Below are 18,788 nucleotides of genomic sequence, written 5' to 3'. Positions count from 1 at the left end.
ATGTTTTGCTGCCCCTCCAACCCTTTAGCCTAAATGTAATGAATTCCTTTCCACTATGATCATACCAGTCCCATGCAGACTAGTTAAGAAAGGAGGCAGGAATCTCAAGGACAGATAGAGCACTGGCAACCAAGTGGGCAAATCCAGGGAGGGCTTGCACGGATGCCTCTGCTCTGTTGGCAATGTCAAAACTGGCCTCTGTTGAGTTTAGTTCAATTCCAAGGGTGTATCTACACTTCAAACTGGGGATGTGATTCCCAGTTTGAGAAGACGTATTCACACCAGCTGTGATTGAGCTACAGCTCTAAAAGTTAGATTGTAGCTATGGCAGTGTGAGTGACAGGAGGGGCTAGCCACCCTGCGTACATGCCTCTGGTCTCAAATGGGTACATACTTGGGGCAGCTAGCCCTTTCCAATGCTCATGCTGGCACAGCTTACTCTATTTTTAGCGCCCTATCTTGATCAGAGTATGTGTCTTTGAGCTGGGAATAACGCCACCAGCTCAGAGTGTAGACATACCCCAAGTGACACACATTTGGACTAGATCCTCATGTGGGGTGCTAACAAAATTACATGAATCTTAATTGCTGGAGGCTACAAACAGATTTCTAGGCCTAATCTCCAGCAGGCTATCGTTCTAGCATCAGCAGTCCAGAATTCAGATGCATTCTTCTGTCTGGATTTTGGGAGAGCATTCTCTGTGTTGAAATGTATGTATTCCTTTGCCACATACATCATAAGTGAGAATTTGCCTGCTTTCTCCTGAATGGGAAGGATTAGTAGGACGCTACAAGAAATAGAGACACATTCCATCTAAATAAGCAATGATATTGTCTCTTTGGATTATTGTTCAAGCTGTTTTCTCCACAGTACATTATTTGTTGTGGTGACTCTTTATACATTATTAAGTAATTTATTCTCATTCTGAAGTCTGCAACACTTAAATGGGAAAAAAAGCCCTCAAAGTATGGTAGGTATTTATATAGGAAGAATAAGAACCTCTATTTAATCTAGTTCTGCTAGGATCAATATTGCATTAGTTCAGTGTGTTAAGGCTTACATGTTGTGAAAGAAAATTCAGTACCTCTTTGTATCACGTTTTGCAAAGCTTTTGGCTCCTGAATCTACAGAGCTAGCAAAGAGAATAGCACTGTGATATCTAGAGGCAATATTCAGAAGAATGAAATGCAGAATTAACAAGTATGTTTTAAAAATTATAAGCCAGTGAGTCACGGTGAATCTTAAAGTATGAGTCTACTTTAAACAAAGTTCTCTTCTGTTTGCCATTTCAAAGGGTCCTCCCCTGCAGGAAACGGGGGAGGGGACCTCTGAGTGCCATAACATAGAGGCCACATCTCTCCTGTTCTCTTGTAGTCTTCAGCAAAGTCAGTGGCTACAGTGATCAAAGGCCATAGTGGGAAGGAGCAGGGTCACAGCTGTTTGCCCATCCGAGAAAAAAAAGACAACAAAGGGTCAAGCTATATTCAGACTGAAGAGATTTTGTTTTTTAAAGAGTAGTACAGCTAGTGCTCTAGAAGAACAGCTTTCTCATTTCAAATAATAAGATCATAAGTGGTTTCATGGTTTCCAGGGCAGGAAAGAATTCAATTTATGTCCTCTGCAGCATGTTCCATTACATCCATACATCCAGAGCAGCCATGGTGAAAAAAGGGTCTGAGTTGGCTGGTGACTATTATTTTAAATGTGATGGCATTGCCAAGGCAACTGGAAGCTGATTCTATAAGAGACTGTGGCCAGAAGATAGAGAAAAAATAAAACCCTACATTGGCAGAAGGGGCTACATCATCTAAGCTGCTTCCTTCTGGCAGCAATGGCCTAGTAGAGAAGCGTGGCTGGCAGTGAAGGTTATTCCAAGTGGAAACTGTTTTATTTGCTGGCAAAGCCCAGTAAGTTTCTAGAGAAATTATGTTAGCTGATGCTTTTCCTCGCATATTTAATAATTAAGCTTCGTAAACGTTTTAAGTTTTAAACTGAAAACTAACCAGACTTCCAACAATGATGATGCTGGGCAGTGTGTTAATTTAGTTCTGGAAGGCTGAAGGTGTGGGTTTTGTGGCCTGCCAGTATTATAGGTAAGTTTTTGCAGAGTATCTAGTACTCTATTCAATGTTTGCTAGCAGAGATTTGTCACTATTCAGCAGTTTATGGCTCTATCCAAGAGGGATGCACAAGTACAGGAAGGCCTTATATATTGGCTGTGCGGTAGCCAGATTAGTCAAGGGGGGAAATTGTCACACTTGCACAAGCCAAGCAGGAAAATATCAGGATTTGTTTTTTAACTTTCAAACTGTAATGAATATCTCTAAGGAATTCAGGTGGGGGAAATGTTCATACTTCATTTTTTTTTTTCGTTGCCAGTGTCTGAGTGAAGGGAAGAAAATCGCTGCTAGAATCTGTTAAAAGCTTAAATAGGAAGAGACTCATTGATCACTATGTAATGGCAAGAGAAAAAACATTTTTCTAAATTTGCTGAAAAACTAATGACAGGTTGCCTGCAAACCTTGGGCAGTAAGTGCGTGATTCTGCAAGGTGGTGAGTGGACTCAGTGCCCTTTACTTTAGGAAAAATTCACATTGTTCAGCACCTTGTAGGCTGGGTTTGCAGACTAGGCCACTCAGAGCCCCTTATTATCAATAGGTGCTTTAATCGCATGTCAATATTTCTGCTTCTTTGTGCATGTAATTTTGTACATCATTGCCCATGACGGACCACTTTAAAAACTGTACCTTTTGAAAAATCTAGCCCTATATTTAGCTTTATCTGTTATCTGGAACATTGTACCAGTGAGATTATTATGGCAGGATGAGCAATTTACTGTTCATTACTAAGCTATTGAAGAGACAGTAATTTTAAACTGTTGCAGGGACTCCCTATTTCCTGCTGAGGGATCTCTTCGGTGGGCTATTGTATTGACCCTTATTGTTGTAGGAGAAAGGTAGTGAACTGTTATGCTTTGTTTCTTTTCAGTTGGCCCCCACATAGGGCGTTATTGTGGACAGAACACACCAGGCCGAGTGCGCTCTTCAACTGGAATCCTTTCAATGGTTTTTTATACCGACAGTGCGATAGCAAAAGAGGGATTCTCAGCAAACTACAGCATCTTACAGAACAGTGTCTCAGAAGGTCAGTGTTTATCTATCCTGCAGGGCTTTGTGGTAAATATTCTGTTATGTCTTCTTGCACAATGTATGCCCTATGAAACATTTAAGAAGCTTTACATAATAAGAATGTTGGGATTTTTTGTTTTGTTTTTAAGCAGGTAACCTTTGAATATCAATGTGAGGAGAAGACACTTCCTCATGGTTTTATTTTTTAATAAAGTCAAGAAGGCAGAAGAATTGTTATAAATAACTAAGATGGAAGAGTAAACCTGGGACTGATGAGCAGTGGAAGCATTGCACTGAAACAATGAAATATGAACAAGGCTTGCACCCTTCAAAAACTCATATTCTTCTTTTGTTACAAGAAGGAGTGGGCTTTGATGATCAAGTTCCTAGGTGAAAAGGACTGATTTACCATACATTGCCTTCCTCAAACCATATCAAAAGAAATCTTTTGCATTATTCTGAAACCTGTGACAGATTTCTCTCCCAAATGTCAATCTCAAATCTCTTCAGTGCTTACCCTCACAACACAGCCTGAAATGTTTAATGGAGACCTCACATTACACCACAGCATTGTAGACTTCCTTGTTTGGTTTGAACTTAAAACAAAGGGACCTCTTAGGTTTCAGGCTTTTTTAAATCAAACCTCTCCTCTTTGTCCCAGCTAATGAGGTCCAAACATTAACCCAGAATGAATGTAACACTCCCTCAAAGACGAATGAAGAGTTACCTTGCATAGAGTGAAATTCTCTCCCTTCTGAATGTGAAATCTAAGTAAATGGACCAGAAGCCAACCCAACCTGCAGGGAGGATATAAAGCACCCTACTCCACCCCTTAGACTGGAGCTGTGGCTTCTATCCCTGTACACGCTGAATGTGGGATATTCTGGCCACTTGGTGTATGTTGTTTTAGATTCATTGGCCTCTTACTAAGGTGCAGGAGATGTATCATATCCCTATGCCCCTGCTCCACAGCCACCTTCCTTCTGTTTATGGAACCACTGTTTTGGAACCTTCTACTATCGTGGGTTAATTTTACCCTTAAAATACAGTGCAGTCAAAACGTTAGGGCTTGTCTATACTTAAAACGCTGCAGCAGCATAGCTACACTACCTTAGTGCTTCAGTGGAGACATTAGCTACACCGACAGGTGGTCTTCTCCTGTCAACGTAAGTACTCCACTCTATGAGAGGTGGTAGTTAGGACGATGGGAGAATTCTGGGGGTTAGTTTAACTGTGTTGCTCAGGGATGTGGACTTTTCATACCCCTGAGCAATGTAGTTAAACCAGCCTAACTGCCTAGCATGGACCAGGCCTAAGTATGTGTATATATATGCACATTTGTTCACAGTGAAATAGTGAAACCTATTTTTACTGACCACAGAAGCAGATTTCTTGTTGAATCCATGCTAATAGGGTGTGTCTTTGTTCCCTCTAGTGGCTAAACCACATATAGAGTCTGCTACTGGCTCCAAGCTAAGGGAACCGCTCCTTTACCTCAAACAGTCATTACTGCTGTCAGCTGAGATTCCAGGGGCTCCCATAAAGTACTGTGGTCAGGGTCGGGTTAATTTTTTGTGGGCTTGGTGACAAACATATTTGTGGGCCCCCTTGGGGCATGGTGCTGGGGGGCGGGGTGGTGTCCCTGGAGCGAGGAGCTGGCCAGTGGTAATGGGGCACAGTGTGGCGGGGATGGCCCCGCTCCATCCATCCCAGTGCATGGGCACTGTTTACAACCAGCAGCAGCTGCCAGGTGCACACTGGCCTGCCCTGTCCCCTTGGGGTGAGCCCATGCCATACACCACACCACCTCCCTACCCAGCACCCCTCAACCGAGAGACACCCACCCCACAGACTCCTATGCCCTGTGTTCCCCAGCTGAAATCCCCTACAGACCCATATGCCCAGTGCCGCCCAGAGCTGCTATGCCAAGTGCCCCCCCGCCCAGAGACCCTACAAACACACTCCTCACCGCAAATGCATAGCGTCCCACACAAACCCCTCACTGCCCAGCACCCTCCAACGCATACATGCCCCTTTGCCCAGAGTCCCCCCGATGCCCCACTGCCCAGTGATCTCCCCACAGCCCCACAATCACAACTGCACAGCATCCCACACAAACCCCCACTGCCCATTGCCCCAATACACCCAGACTTCCCCCACCCCTCTATGACCAGCACTCCCACACAATCGCCCCCACTGCCCAGGCCCCAAAACACACATCTCTCCCTTCCCCCTCCCCCGATGCACTCACCAGTCCCACTGGGAGGTGACCATATCTGCTGTGCTGAGCCAGCAGCATGGCTCGGGTCGGTCCAGCCCCTTGGGAGCAACGTGGTCAGCCAGGCTGGAGCGGGAGCAGAGCCTGCCCAGGCCAGGCTCTCTCCGGACCCACTTGCCTGGTAGAGCCCAGCCATGCCCCCTCACTCCTGTGCTGCTCCCCCTGCCATTGGCTGAGACTTGCCCAGTCTCTGCACCAGTCCCAGGCATCTCAGCCCCGGGGAGGCGCAGAGGGTCCGACAGCTGGTGGACAGCAGAGACCAGTCAGAGCCAGAGCTGCACTGGGGAGTGGAGCAGACCCCACCCCTGGATGCAACCCCCAAGAGCCTGCCAGGCCCGGCCACACCCACCGGCCCCGCGGCCAGGAGTCCTGCCCATCCCGCATAGCGGAGCCCAGCAGCTGGGTGGCGAGCCCCCTACAGGCAAGCAGGACTTGCTGGCTGGGAGTTACTCACACACACTCACACACTGGCCTGGGTGCTGGACTGCCCTGAGTGAGGTGCCAGATCCAGATGTATGGATGGATTAGATAGGTCTATAATGGGCCCCTTCAAAGTGTGGGCCTGGCGCCACTGGCACCATTGTAAACCTGGTACAGACTTTGGTGGCTCAGGATTTGGGGAGAATGTGGTATATCATGGGTAGGGTGACCAGGTGTCCGGTTTTTGACCGGAATACCCAGTCAAAAAGGGACCCTGGTGGCTCCAGTCAGCACCGCTGAATGGACTGTTAAAAGTCCAGTCGGCGGTGCTGCGACACTAAGGCAGGCTAGTCCCTACCTGTCCTGGCTGACACCGAGCTGTGCCCCGGAAGCAGCTAGCAGGTCTGGCTCCTAGGCGCGGGGGGAGGCCATGGGGCTCCACGCGCTGTCCCTGCCCCGAGCACCAGCTCTGTACTCCCATAGGCCAGTTCCCAGCCAATGGGAGCTGGTGGGGGCAGTGTCTGTGGGCAAGAGTGGCGTGTGGAATGAGTGAGTGTAGTGAGTGGGGGCATATACCCCACCATGAAAATATGTCTCAAACCTGTCTGGAGTAATTTCTCCATGGCCTAGTCCCCATGGCCCATTCAGCCTTTGGGCAGTCTGTAAAGACTACTAACTAGACAGCCAATTAATGCTAAATTGTCATGGTAATGTTTGTGTCTATGGAGATTGGATGGGGACCATCAATTCATGGAATATACAACTAGTTATCAAAGAAATGGTAACTCCTTTTAGTCATTAAACACCTGGGCTGGATTCAAACCTGGTTTGTTTTCCTCAATATCCCGGGTGTGGGAAGAATAGATGGACTTTGTAATAATACATTTTAAAGTATTTTTATACTTGATTCTAATACATTACCAATTGTCATATATTACAAATTTTGATGTGACTTCTGACTTGTTTGCTCCAGTTCTGTGTGTAATTATAGGTTAAGCATACATTGTTTTATGTTATAAATCCACCCACAGAAGTATTTTTCTATCCTAGGAAAGAGAATTTGATTGTCCTGTATTGAAATGGCTACAATGCTGGGCTAAAAATATTTGTACAGCATTATTATTGCAGGAATTGCCATGACAACTCAAGTGACAGCGTTAAGAATGACACTACAAGCCCAGTACTGCCTCAGTGAAAGTTGCTAAAGAATTCAAAATCACATATAAAAAAAAATCTTTAGGTTTTCATATTCAGAACAGGAAAACATGTTCTCATTATCCTGAGACTAAACTGAAATAGCTGACTATAGTAATTATGGTAATTTATTTTTCTTCAGATTTCCAGTGCATGGAACCACTAGGTATGGAATCAGGAGAAATTCACTCTGACCAAATCACTGTCTCCTCCCAGTATAGCACCAACTGGTCTTCAGAAAGGTCCCGGCTAAATTACGCTGAAAATGGATGGACCCCTGGAGAAGATTCCAGTAGAGAATGGATACAGGTAAGAAGACAATACAGAGACAATATTAATAAAACTCTGTGGAGTGAATTCAAGTTGGCAATGGAAAATGTAAAGAATATACAAAATAATACAGTAAAATATTTCTGCATAATGTAAGAACTGTAGCAAGTGAATATCTTACATTCCCTGTTATACACACACAAAAAAGACTGACTCCCGAAGGTATAACAAAGAAAAGGTCAAGAAGATTAATTCTTTTGCTTCCTGCGTCTATTGTTTTTTCAGTCTTCTGGGCACAAATAACAGAGATTTTGGTTTAGTGGAAAAGTCAATATTAGTTTAACATACACTTAAAGTGAAATGGTCCAGTAAACTGAGCATGTGCTATCCCTCTAACTGATAATACTTAGAGTTATGTGATACCATGCTTTAATGGACTAGAATTTCACCTCTAAAGGCCTGAATCCAATTCTAGATTATGTCAGAAATGAAATGAGTTCACTGTTCCCAATCTTGCCCTTAGTAACTATTCTTCCATATCACAAAACAGAACATTCTTTAGTATGACTGGTAATCTTGTCGCCAAAGAACTATTGATATAAGCCCTGGTCCTGCAAACACTTATGTACCTGAGTACTCTCATTGGGTTCAGTGGGACTACTCATGTTTTAAAGTATTTGCAAGATCAGGTCAATAGTTCGCTGGTCACATTGTTCCTGAACAAGTTAGATGTATTCATATTAATTATTGTGGAATAAAACCAAATAAATTCATTTTAGAAGACTAATACTAATATCACACACACACACACACAAAAATACAAACTTATCTGCATTATTTATTAGAATCTTTTTCACTTCTTGCCTTAATTGTGATCCAAACTCTCTTGCTGACAGCAACAGCCAGACGTTTCACTTATGTCAGATTAATAATGCTGTATTTAAGGCTTACAGCAGTTTAAATATGTGGAGCTCTCTTTCTGCTTCTGTTGTTTTCCATAGGAAATTACTAACTGACATATAAAAACAATGCATCATTAGCCATCAACAAGAATGTTCACGTTGGTGCTTCCTGTGAGGTTTGCTGTGTGCAAGGAAGCTTAAAAGCATGTTGAGCAGTAGTCAGTAAGGGGAAGCAAGAAAGGAAAATTCTTACATTTCTGATTCTTTGCACACAATGGGACTCTCAAGAGGCCTGCTTAAGAGGCCCAGACATATCCTGAATTGCTGGAAACTTGCTAATTGTAAGTGATGGACTCAGTAATATTGGAATGTGGCAAAAAAGCAGTTGATTCTTATTCCCTTAATTAGCCATAAATAAGAGTTAAAACCCTCCCAATCTTTACCTAAGAAGTAATACGCTTGGTATTAATCAATGCTTCTTGAAATCCATGGAATGTGTGTGGGAAAAGAGTGGAATGCATCAGAATCAAATTTCACGTGTTTCATCTGTTTTTATGGCTGCCTTTCTTTCTTTCTGTCACTTACGCATTTGTTGCTGCATAATCAAAACAAGCAGTTAATCAAATCTAATTCATGTGGCCTATGTACTTTATTCACTTATAGTAACTATAGAGAGAGAGTTTAATCCCTTAACTGAAGAACTAGATCTTTCCAGGAAAAAGCTTTTTTTTGTTTTGTTTTATTTTTTAATAACAAAAATCTAACGAAATGGACTCAGTCATAAACTGCTCTAACCTTTATGCTTGGGACAGCTGATGGGGGGGGGGGGGGGGAACGATAGGAGGGTGATGGCTTTAAGACACCTTTCCATTACCCCGAACCTGGCATACCCAGGGACAGAAAAAGCTCCAACATAATTTAGCGTGGCCTCAGGCTGCAGCCCACGGCTATGCCAGCCAACAAACTGGTGGAGTGCCGTGTGCTCCATACTGGCACACTGTCAGCTGACCTCTCCCAGGCCCTACCTATATCTGAATATAGCCTCAGACAATTTTCCCCATGTGCTAGGGTCTCCAGGGGGACTTATCTCTCTGAAGCAGAATTAATCCTAGAGCCATCTGAGCCAAAACAGCTCCCAGTGCAGGGCTGTGTTTTGTTGACACGATTGAGCCCATAACATAAAATCCTGTTTAAAGATTTGTTACAGTACATACGAAAACTCCTGTCAAGGTTCCTCCCCCATTCTGAACTCTAGGGTACAGATGTGGGGACCTGCATGAAAAAACCTCCTAAGCTTATCTTTACCAGCTTAGGTCAAAACTTCCCCAAGGTACAAAATATTCCCCCCGTTGTCCTTGGACTGGCCGCTACCACCACCAAACTCATACTGGTTACTGGGGAAGAGCTGTTTGGACGCGTCTTTCCCCCCAAAATACTTCCCAAAACCCTGCACCCCACTTCCTGGACAAGGTTTGGTAAAAAGCCTCACCAATTTGCCTAGGTGACTACAGACCCAGACCCTTGGATATTAAGAACAATGAACAATCCTCCCAACACTTGCACCCCCCCTTTCCTGGGAAATGTTGGATAAAAAGCCTCACCAATTTGCATAGGTGACCACAGACCCAAACCCTTGGATCTGAGAACAATGAAAAAGCATTCCGTTTTTTACAAGAAGACTTTTAATAAAAAATAGAAGTAAATAGAAATAAAGAAATCCCTCCTGTAAAATCAGGATGGTAGATATCTTACAGGGTAATTAGATTCAAAAACATAGAGAACCCCTCTAGGCAAAACCTTAAGTTACAAAAAAGATACACAGACAGAAATAGTTATTCTATTCAGCACAATGCTTTTCTCAGCCATTTAAAGAAATCATAATCTAACACATACCTAGCTAGATTACTTACTAAAAGTTCTAAGACTCCATTCCTGGTCTATCCCCGGCCAAGACGACTACAGACAGACACAGACCCTTTGTTTCTCTCCCTCCTCCCAGCTTTTGAAAGTATCTTGTCTCCTCATTGGTCATTTTGGTCAGGTGCCAGCGAGGTTACCTTTAGCTTCTTAACCCTTTACAGGTGAGAGGAGCTTTCCCCTGGCCAGGAGGGATTTCAAAGGGGTTTACCCTTCCCTTTATATTTATGACACGCCCCCCAAATCGCAGCTAGGGTGAAACACTGGCTGGGATTTCTTCCTGGAGCTCTAGGAAAAACAGAGTTAATAAGACATATGCATCTCTAAATATACTACCAAGTACATAAAGACTAACAATATTTTCCACATCTCAAGGACGATTTTAACCAGTTGACTCTGGGAAACTTTCACGGGAGAGTGCATCAGCCACTTTGTTAGAAGCTCCTGAGATGTGTTGGATGTCGAAATCAAAATCTTGGAGAGCTAAACTCCACCGAAGAAGTTTTTTGTTAGTTTCCTTGACGGTGTGAAGCCACTTCAGTGCAGCATGGTCGGTTTGCAGGTGGAAACGCCGTCCCCAAACATATGGACGTAGCTTTTCCAGAGCATAGACAATGGCGTAACATTCTTTTTCAGTGACTGACCAGTTGCTTTCCCTCTCAGACAGTTTTTTGCTGAGAAACACTACAGGGTGGAATTCTTGATCAGGGCCTTTCTGCATTAAAACTGCTCCCACACCACGCTCGGACGCATCTGTGATTACTAGGAACGGTTTGTCAAAGTCTGGGGCCCTGAGTACAGGGTCAGACATGAGTGTCGCTTTAAGCTTCTTAAAGGCCTTCTGACACTTTTCGGTCCACTGAACAGCATTTGGCTGTTTCTTTTTGGTTAGGTCTGTCAGTGGGGCAGCGATTTGGCTGTAGTGCGGTACAAATCGTCTGTAATAACCGGCCAAGCCTAAGAAGGATTGAACCTGTTTCTTTGACTTTGGGACAGGCCACTTTTGGATAGCATCCACTTTGGCCTGTAGGGGGCTGATAGTTCCTTGACCCACCTGGTGTCCAAGGTAAGTCACTCTGTTTAGGCCTATTTGACACTTCTTAGCCTTAACAGTTAGTCCTGCCTCCCTTATGCGCTCAAGGACTTTTTGCAGATGTTCCAGGTGGTCTGCCCAGGAATCCGAAAATATGGCCACATCGTCAAGGTAGGCGACTGCATATTCTCCTAATCCCGCTAGGAGACCATCTACAAGTCTTTGGAAAGTGGCGGGTGCATTTCGCAGCCCGAAAGGGAGTACATGAAATTCATACAGCCCGAGATGTGTGATGAAGGCTGACCTTTCCTTAGCAGATTCATCTAGCGGTACCTGCCAGTACCCCTTGGTTAAGTCCAAGGTAGAGATGAACTGGGCCCGTCCCAGTTTCTCTAATAGTTCATCTGTGCGTGGCATTGGATAGTTGTCTGGGCGAGTTACAGCATTTAGCTTACGGTAGTCCACGCAAAAACGTATTTCCCCATCTGGTTTGGGAACTAGAACCACTGGAGATGCCCATGCACTTTCAGAGGGGCGGATTACCCCCATCTGTAACATATCCTGGATCTCCCGTTCTATAGCAGTTTTAGCTTGAGGAGACACCCGGTAAGGTTGGACCCTAATTGGGTGAGCATTACCTGTGTCAATGGAGTGGTATGCCCGTTCAGTCAGTCCTGGGGTGGCTGAGAACGTTGGCGCGTAGCTAGTGCACAGCTCCTGGATCTGCTGTCGCTGCATACGCCCAAGGGTCATGGAGAGGTTCACCTCTTCCACACAACCAGCACATTTCCCTTCGTAGTAGACACCTTCAGGCCACTCAGCGTCGTCTCCTCCCTGGGCTGTAAACTGACAAACCTTTAATTCTCTGGAATAAAAGGGCTTTAGAGAATTAATATGGTACACCTTAGGCTTTCGGTTGGAGGTGGGGAATGCTATGAGATAATTAACAGCTCCCAGGCGCTCCTGGACCATGAATGGCCCTTCCCACGATGCTTCCATTTTATAGGCCTGGAGCGCCTTTAAGACCATGACCTGGTCTCCTACTTTGAAGGAACGCTCTCTGGCATGTTTATCATACCAGGCTTTTTGCTCTTTTTGAGCATCCTGTAAGTTTTCTCTAGCAAGGGCTAAAGAGGTTCGGAGGGTGTTTTGTAGGTTGGTTACAAAGTCCAGAATGTTAGTTCCTGGAGAAGGTGTAAATCCCTCCCATTGCTGCTTCACCAACTGCAATGGCCCCTTAACCTCACGGCCATATACAAGTTCAAATGGGGAAAACCCTAAACTGGGATGTGGTACAGCTCTGTAGGCAAAGAGCAACTGCTGCAACACTAGGTCCCAATCATTGGAGTGCTCATTTACAAATTTACGTATCATGGCCCCCAAAGTTCCATTAAACTTCTCCACCATGCCATTTGTTTGATGGTGATAAGGAGTGGCAACCAAGTGATTTACCCTATGAGCTTCCCAAAGGTTTTTCATAGTTCCTGCCAGGAAATTAGTCCCTGCATCTGTGAGGATGTCGGAGGGCCAACCTACCCTGGCAAAAATGTCTGCTAGTGCCTGGCACACACTTTTAGCCCTGGTGTTGCTTAGAGCTACTGCTTCCGGCCATCGGGTGGCAAAATCCATGAAAGTCAGTATGTACTGCTTTCCTCTGGGTGTCTTTTTCGGAAAAGGACCCAGAATATCCACAGCTACTCGCTGAAATGGAACTTCAATGATGGGGAGTGGCTGGAGAGGGGCTTTGACCTGGTCTTGGGGTTTTCCCACTCTTTGGCACACCTCACAAGACTGGACATAGGTAGAAACATCCTTGCCCATTCCCTCCCAGTGGAATGATCCCCCCAAACGGTCTTTGGTCCTGTTCACCCCAGCATGGCCACTAGGGTGATCATGGGCTAAGCTCAAGAGCTTGGCCAGGTATTTAGTTGGAACTACCAACTGTCTCTGAGGATGCCAGTCTTCCTGGTGTCCACCAGAAAGAGTTTCCTTGTATAAAAGTCCTCTTTCTACAACAAACCTGGATCGAGAAGAGCTGAGAGGCGGTGGGTTGCTCCGTGCCGCCGTCCAAGCTCTCTGGAGGCTTTCATCTGCTTCCTGTTCGGTCTGGAACTGTTCCCTTGATGCTGGGGACATCGGTTCCTCATTGGATTGTGGACCTAGGCTTGGTCCCTCTGGAAGCGATATAGGGGATGGAGCTGTTTCTGTTGACTGTGAACCGCTCTCCGCTGGTGCACTATGTTGGGATTCAGGCTCCGGCTGAGCCTCTTGTGTAGGGTTATCGGCTGCTGCCAGTTCAGGTTCAGTGGGGCCCTCTGGTGTTGAGGTTGCAAGTACTGGATTCAGTGCTGGCACGGGGTCTGGTGTTGGTTGTTTGGCTGGTTCCGGTTCTGGGACTGGTTCCGTCTGGGTCTCTGGGACTGGATCAACTACTGCTGTTGCAGACATTGGCCTGGGGTCCGGGTCCATCACCTCTGACTGGGTCCTGATAGAAGTTTCCGGAACAGAGCTAGGCCTCACGGCTTGTTTAGCCTGGCTGCGGGTGACCGTTCCCACCCTCTTGGCCTGCTTCACATGATTGGCCAAGTCTTCCCCCAACAGCATGGGGATGGGATAATCATCATAGACTGCAAAAGTCCACATTCCTGACCAGCCCTTGTACTGGACAGGCAATTTGGCTGTAGGCAAATTGAAAGAGTTGGACTTGAAGGGTTGAATCGTCACTTGGATCTCTGGGTTGATTAAATTGGGGTCCACTAAGGAAGCATGGATAGCTGACACTTGTGCTCCGGTGTCCCTCCACGCGGTGACCTTCTTCCCGCCCACACTCACAGTTTCCCTCCGCTCCAAGGGTATCTGGGAGGTATCTGGGCCTGTGGACCTCTGGTGTGATTCCGGTGCAATGAACTGTAATCTGTTGGGGTTCTTGGGGCAGTTGGCCTTTACATGTCCCAGCTCGTTACACTTAAAACATCGTCCAGCTGACGGGTCACTGGGGCGAGGAGGGTTACTGGAGAACGGGGTGGTGGGACGATAAGGGGTCTGGAGGGTTCTTTGGGAGGTAGGTGGGGCTTTGGGCGGCCCCCGGTAATAGGGTGTGGTCTGGGGTGGTCCCTTCTGGTCTCCGCTCCAACTGCAACCAGTTTTCTTCTTCTCTGCCACCTCCATCCATCTGGCTCCAATCTCTCCTGCCTCGATTACAGTTTTGGGTTTCCCATCTAGGATGTATCTTTCTATTTCCTCAGGAACACCCTCTAAGAATTGTTCCATTTGCATTAGGAAGGGCAAATTTACTGGAGATTCAACACTTGCTCCTGATATCCAGGCATCCCAATGTTTCACAATGTGGTAGGCATGTCGGGTAAATGACATGTCTGGTTTCCACCTTAGGGCTCTGAACTTCCGACGAGACTGCTCAGGTGTTATCCCCATTCTGACTCTCGCCTTGGATTTAAACAGTTCATACTTGTTCATGTGTTCTTTAGGCATTTCAGCTGCCACCTCAGCTAAGGGTCCACTGAGCTGCGGCCTCAGCTCTACCATGTATTGGTCAGTAGAGATGTTGTACCCAAGGCAGGCCCTTTCGAAGTTTTCTAGGAAGGCCTCAGTATCATCGCCTGCCTTGTAGGTGGGGAACTTTCTGGGATGGGAAGTGGTACTTGGAGAAGGATTACTAGGGTTTGTTGGGATATTCTGCTGAGCCTTTATCTTCTCCATCTCCTCCACATACTTCCTCTCTTTTTCCTTTTCCTCCAGTTCTTTGTCCCTCGCTTCCATAGCTCTCCTGTGAGCAGCCGCTTGGTGTTGTTCTGCCTCCCTTTCTTGTTCCTTCTTCAGCCGCATGAGTTCTATCTGTCTTTCATGTTCCCTTTGTCTTTCCTCAGCCTGAAATTTGGCTAATTCGAGCTGTAGTCGAGCCGCGGATTTTGCCATTCTAACCTCTCTGTTTTTAACTAACTTTACACCCGAGGTTTAGAAATAAACAAACAAAACTTGGCTGTTAAATTTTGCTGTGCTGGAATAGAATACCTATTCTCTGATAGTGATTGTCAGCCTACAGAAAAAGACAATTCCCTTGTCTCTGCTCTGGGCCCAAATTAAAGCAAAAAACCTCCAACTACTTGGAAACCTGCTTACCCAGCCCAAAGAAAAAAAAATTCCTTTTCAAACCTGTGCTCCTTGTAAAACAAAAAAAATCAAAATCCTAAAAAAAAAAAACCCTGCCACTTTTGTCTCCAGGCAAATGGGTAGAGCATACCCCCCCCTATTTACTTTTAGGAAGAAAAGAAAAAAAAAACTCTGGGTTGGAAGACTGTGAATTTCCCTGCAGGAGTTAAGTACCCTGCCTCCAGGCAAAGAAAACCTGCAATTCACAAAGATAATCCCCTTTTGTCTCTGCTTGGCCACAAAGCAGAGAAAAACCAAGCTGCTTTCCGTTTCAACTGCTTTCTGGACTTCCTTTCCAAAGGAAAAAAAATTTCCTTTTTAAAATCTGTATTTCTAGTTCAAAAAATCTCAACTGGATCTCAAAATGATTTCAGGTTAATCCCACCACTATGCCACCATGTCAAGGTTCCTCCCCCACTCTGAACTCTAGGGTACAGATGTGGGGACCTGCATGAAAAAACCTCCTAAGCTTATCTTTACCAGCTTAGGTCAAAACTTCCCCAAGGTACAAAATATTCCCCCCGTTGTCCTTGGACTGGCCGCTACCACCACCAAACTCATACTGGTTACTGGGGAAGAGCTGTTTGGACGCGTCTTTCCCCCCAAAATACTTCCCAAAACCCTGCACCCCACTTCCTGGACAAGGTTTGGTAAAAAGCCTCACCAATTTGCCTAGGTGACTACAGACCCAGACCCTTGGATCTTAAGAACAATGAACAATCCTCCCAACACTTGCACCCCCCCTTTCCTGGGAAATGTTGGATAAAAAGCCTCACCAATTTGCATAGGTGACCACAGACCCAAACCCTTGGATCTGAGAACAATGAAAAAGCATTCCGTTTTTTACAAGAAGACTTTTAATAAAAAATAGAAGTAAATAGAAATAAAGAAATCCCTCCTGTAAAATCAGGATGGTAGATATCTTACAGGGTAATTAGATTCAAAAACATAGAGAACCCCTCTAGGCAAAACCTTAAGTTACAAAAAAGATACACAGACAGAAATAGTTATTCTATTCAGCACAATGCTTTTCTCAGCCATTTAAAGAAATCATAATCTAACACATACCTAGCTAGATTACTTACTAAAAGTTCTAAGACTCCATTCCTGGTCTATCCCCGGCCAAGACGACTACAGACAGACACAGACCCTTTGTTTCTCTCCCTCCTCCCAGCTTTTGAAAGTATCTTGTCTCCTCATTGGTCATTTTGGTCAGGTGCCAGCGAGGTTACCTTTAGCTTCTTAACCCTTTACATGGAGGAGCTTTCCCCTGGCCAGGAGGGATTTCAAAGGGGTTTACCCTTCCCTTTATATTTATGACAACTCCACTCAACCTGTATGTTGTAGCGGAGCTCTACATTGCAGGTCTCTGCAATTCACCAGAGAGGGGGAATATGGCTGTGGAAGAAGCATGCAGACAGCACAGATGTACTCACCCAAACTCTGTGGGTCTGTTTCTGAGTTACACTAAGGACCCTTTACACCACTCCAGCAGTGTAAAGAGGCCTCAAAATGATGGCGTGAGGTGGGGAGAAGGAGTGGGATGAATCCATTGCTCCCACCTATATTCTGCAGTGGCAGCAGCCACACAAATTGGCAGCCCAGACAGATTAGCGAGTTGGAGCCGAGGATTCCATGTCTTGGTCCCGCATCCATTTCAGTAGCTGGATTCCTTTTTCATCCCAATTGGCCCAGGAAGTTTGAAATGCAGGAAGAGATAAATGATTGATTTTAAATGATCATATTTATTTATTTAATTACATACTGAGGAACAATGGGCTAGGTGCTTTCCACTAAAATCAGTTGAAGTTGCTGGGTCAGCTGCTCAGCACTTTCAAATATCAGACACCTCAACATGGACTTAGGGACCCATTTGTGAAAATCTTGACTGTTGTGCATTATGATTCAATGTCTTTTGGTAACGCTTGTAATAAACCTGTGCTGCGGGATTTTACCTGAATAAAGCATGGAAATGCTATTTTTCCTTTATATAATGGCCCCAAGAAAGGACATGCATCTGCATGAGAGCTCACAGCTAAACCACCAGCTACATGCTCCTTGCAAAATATTCATAAGTGTCTGGAGAAAGAAAATTCACTTTCTAGAAAGGTGCTTATGTGAAAGATCAAAGCTCCTTTGATCTGGTGGAATTATGAGCTGCCTATTTGTGTGAATTCTATGCAAATATTTACTCACACAATACAAAACGAAAAGGCTCCTGTAAGATACTTCAGAAAAGAACTAGGTAAGTTCATGGAGGATAGGTCCATCAATGGGTAATAGCCAGGATGGGCAGGGATGGTGTTTCTAGCCTCTGTTTGCCAGAAGCTGGGAATAGGCGACAGGGGATGGATGACTTGATGATTACCTGTTCTGTTCATTCCCTCTGGGGCACCTGGCATTGGCCACTGTCAGAAGACAGGATAGTGGGCTAGATGGACTTTTGGTCTGACCCAGTATGGCCGTTCTTATACTGATGACACACAGTAGGAACTCTGGGAATCAGAGAACAGCAAAACAGGCTGAATGATATATCAATGTTGAACCTGAAACTAAGTGGAAACCACTTCTCTTATAATACTAGCTGGACAAAAATCCACGGCTTTACGGGACAGATTTTCAAAAATGCATGTATTTATTGATCCATTCACACTTGTAAGGCCCCAATTTATGCATGAACAGTTAGGTGGCTAAGTGGCCATGTCTGCCTTTGAAGGTGGGGGGTGAGGCAGTATCTTTTATTGGACCAATTTCTGTTGATGAGAAAGCTCGAAAATTTGTCTCTCTCACCAACAGAAGTTGGACCAATAAAAGATATCACCTCACCCACCTAGTCTCTCTAATATTCTGGGACTGACACAGCGACAACATCATTTTAAATTCCTGATACACATACGCAAATCAGGTGTATAAATGAGAGGTGTGCAGCTGTACATATGCAAAGGTGTTTGAAAATGTAGCCCTAACTATTAATTTCCTTGCTTTGCCATTCTTTGTATGTGGCAAATACCACTAATCTCCTTTTCCTTCTTTCCCCCTCCCTTCAAGGTTAATATTTTTGCTAAAAGAAAAAATTCAGTTCCATATCTGGAGAGGGACATCTAGAGGGCATATGATATGATTGTTTTCCTTTGGGTGTTGATGTCTCTGGGACCATTTCACTGAAGAAAGTTAGCAAAATGGTGGCTGCTTGTAACATTTCATTGAACAAAGATCTGCATGAATTCAAGCTGTGGACATATGATCTATTCTTCAGTGGGAAAACTAGATTCTCCCTTTGTGCCCATAAAATATTTCTAACTAACTCTTAAGCTCAGCTGAACATCAGTTGCACACCCTCCTGTGCTAAATGAATGCTTTCTTTTATTTTTCATTTTGAAATTATATGTCAAAAGCTCAGACAAAAGATCAACAGCAAAACTACATTACACATAGCTCTTTCTCCACTTCTTGTTATTCTTTTACAAATGTTTAAAAT

At 44.8% G+C, this 18,788-nt stretch overlaps 1 protein-coding gene across 4 annotated transcripts in view; it reads left to right on the top strand.

The window, feature by feature from the left end:
* The window catches only part of NRP1 (neuropilin 1), a 142,584-nt gene that overhangs the window by 68,418 nt on the left and 55,378 nt on the right, over positions 1 to 18,788 (top strand). For all 4 annotated transcript variants that reach the window (XM_048837726.2, XM_048837725.2, XM_048837723.2 and 1 more), the window contains exons 6-7: positions 2,990 to 3,145; positions 7,164 to 7,330. In XM_048837726.2, the coding sequence (XP_048693683.1) occupies positions 2,990 to 3,145; positions 7,164 to 7,330 (323 nt within the window). The remainder of the gene's footprint in view (positions 1 to 2,989; positions 3,146 to 7,163; positions 7,331 to 18,788) is intronic.

This window comes from Caretta caretta, chromosome 2 (genome assembly GCF_965140235.1).
Source record: "Caretta caretta isolate rCarCar2 chromosome 2, rCarCar1.hap1, whole genome shotgun sequence".
Taxonomy (NCBI): domain Eukaryota; kingdom Metazoa; phylum Chordata; order Testudines; family Cheloniidae; genus Caretta; species Caretta caretta.
Note: the sequence above shows the minus strand (reverse complement) of the source record. Positions and strands in the feature narration are given on the sequence as shown.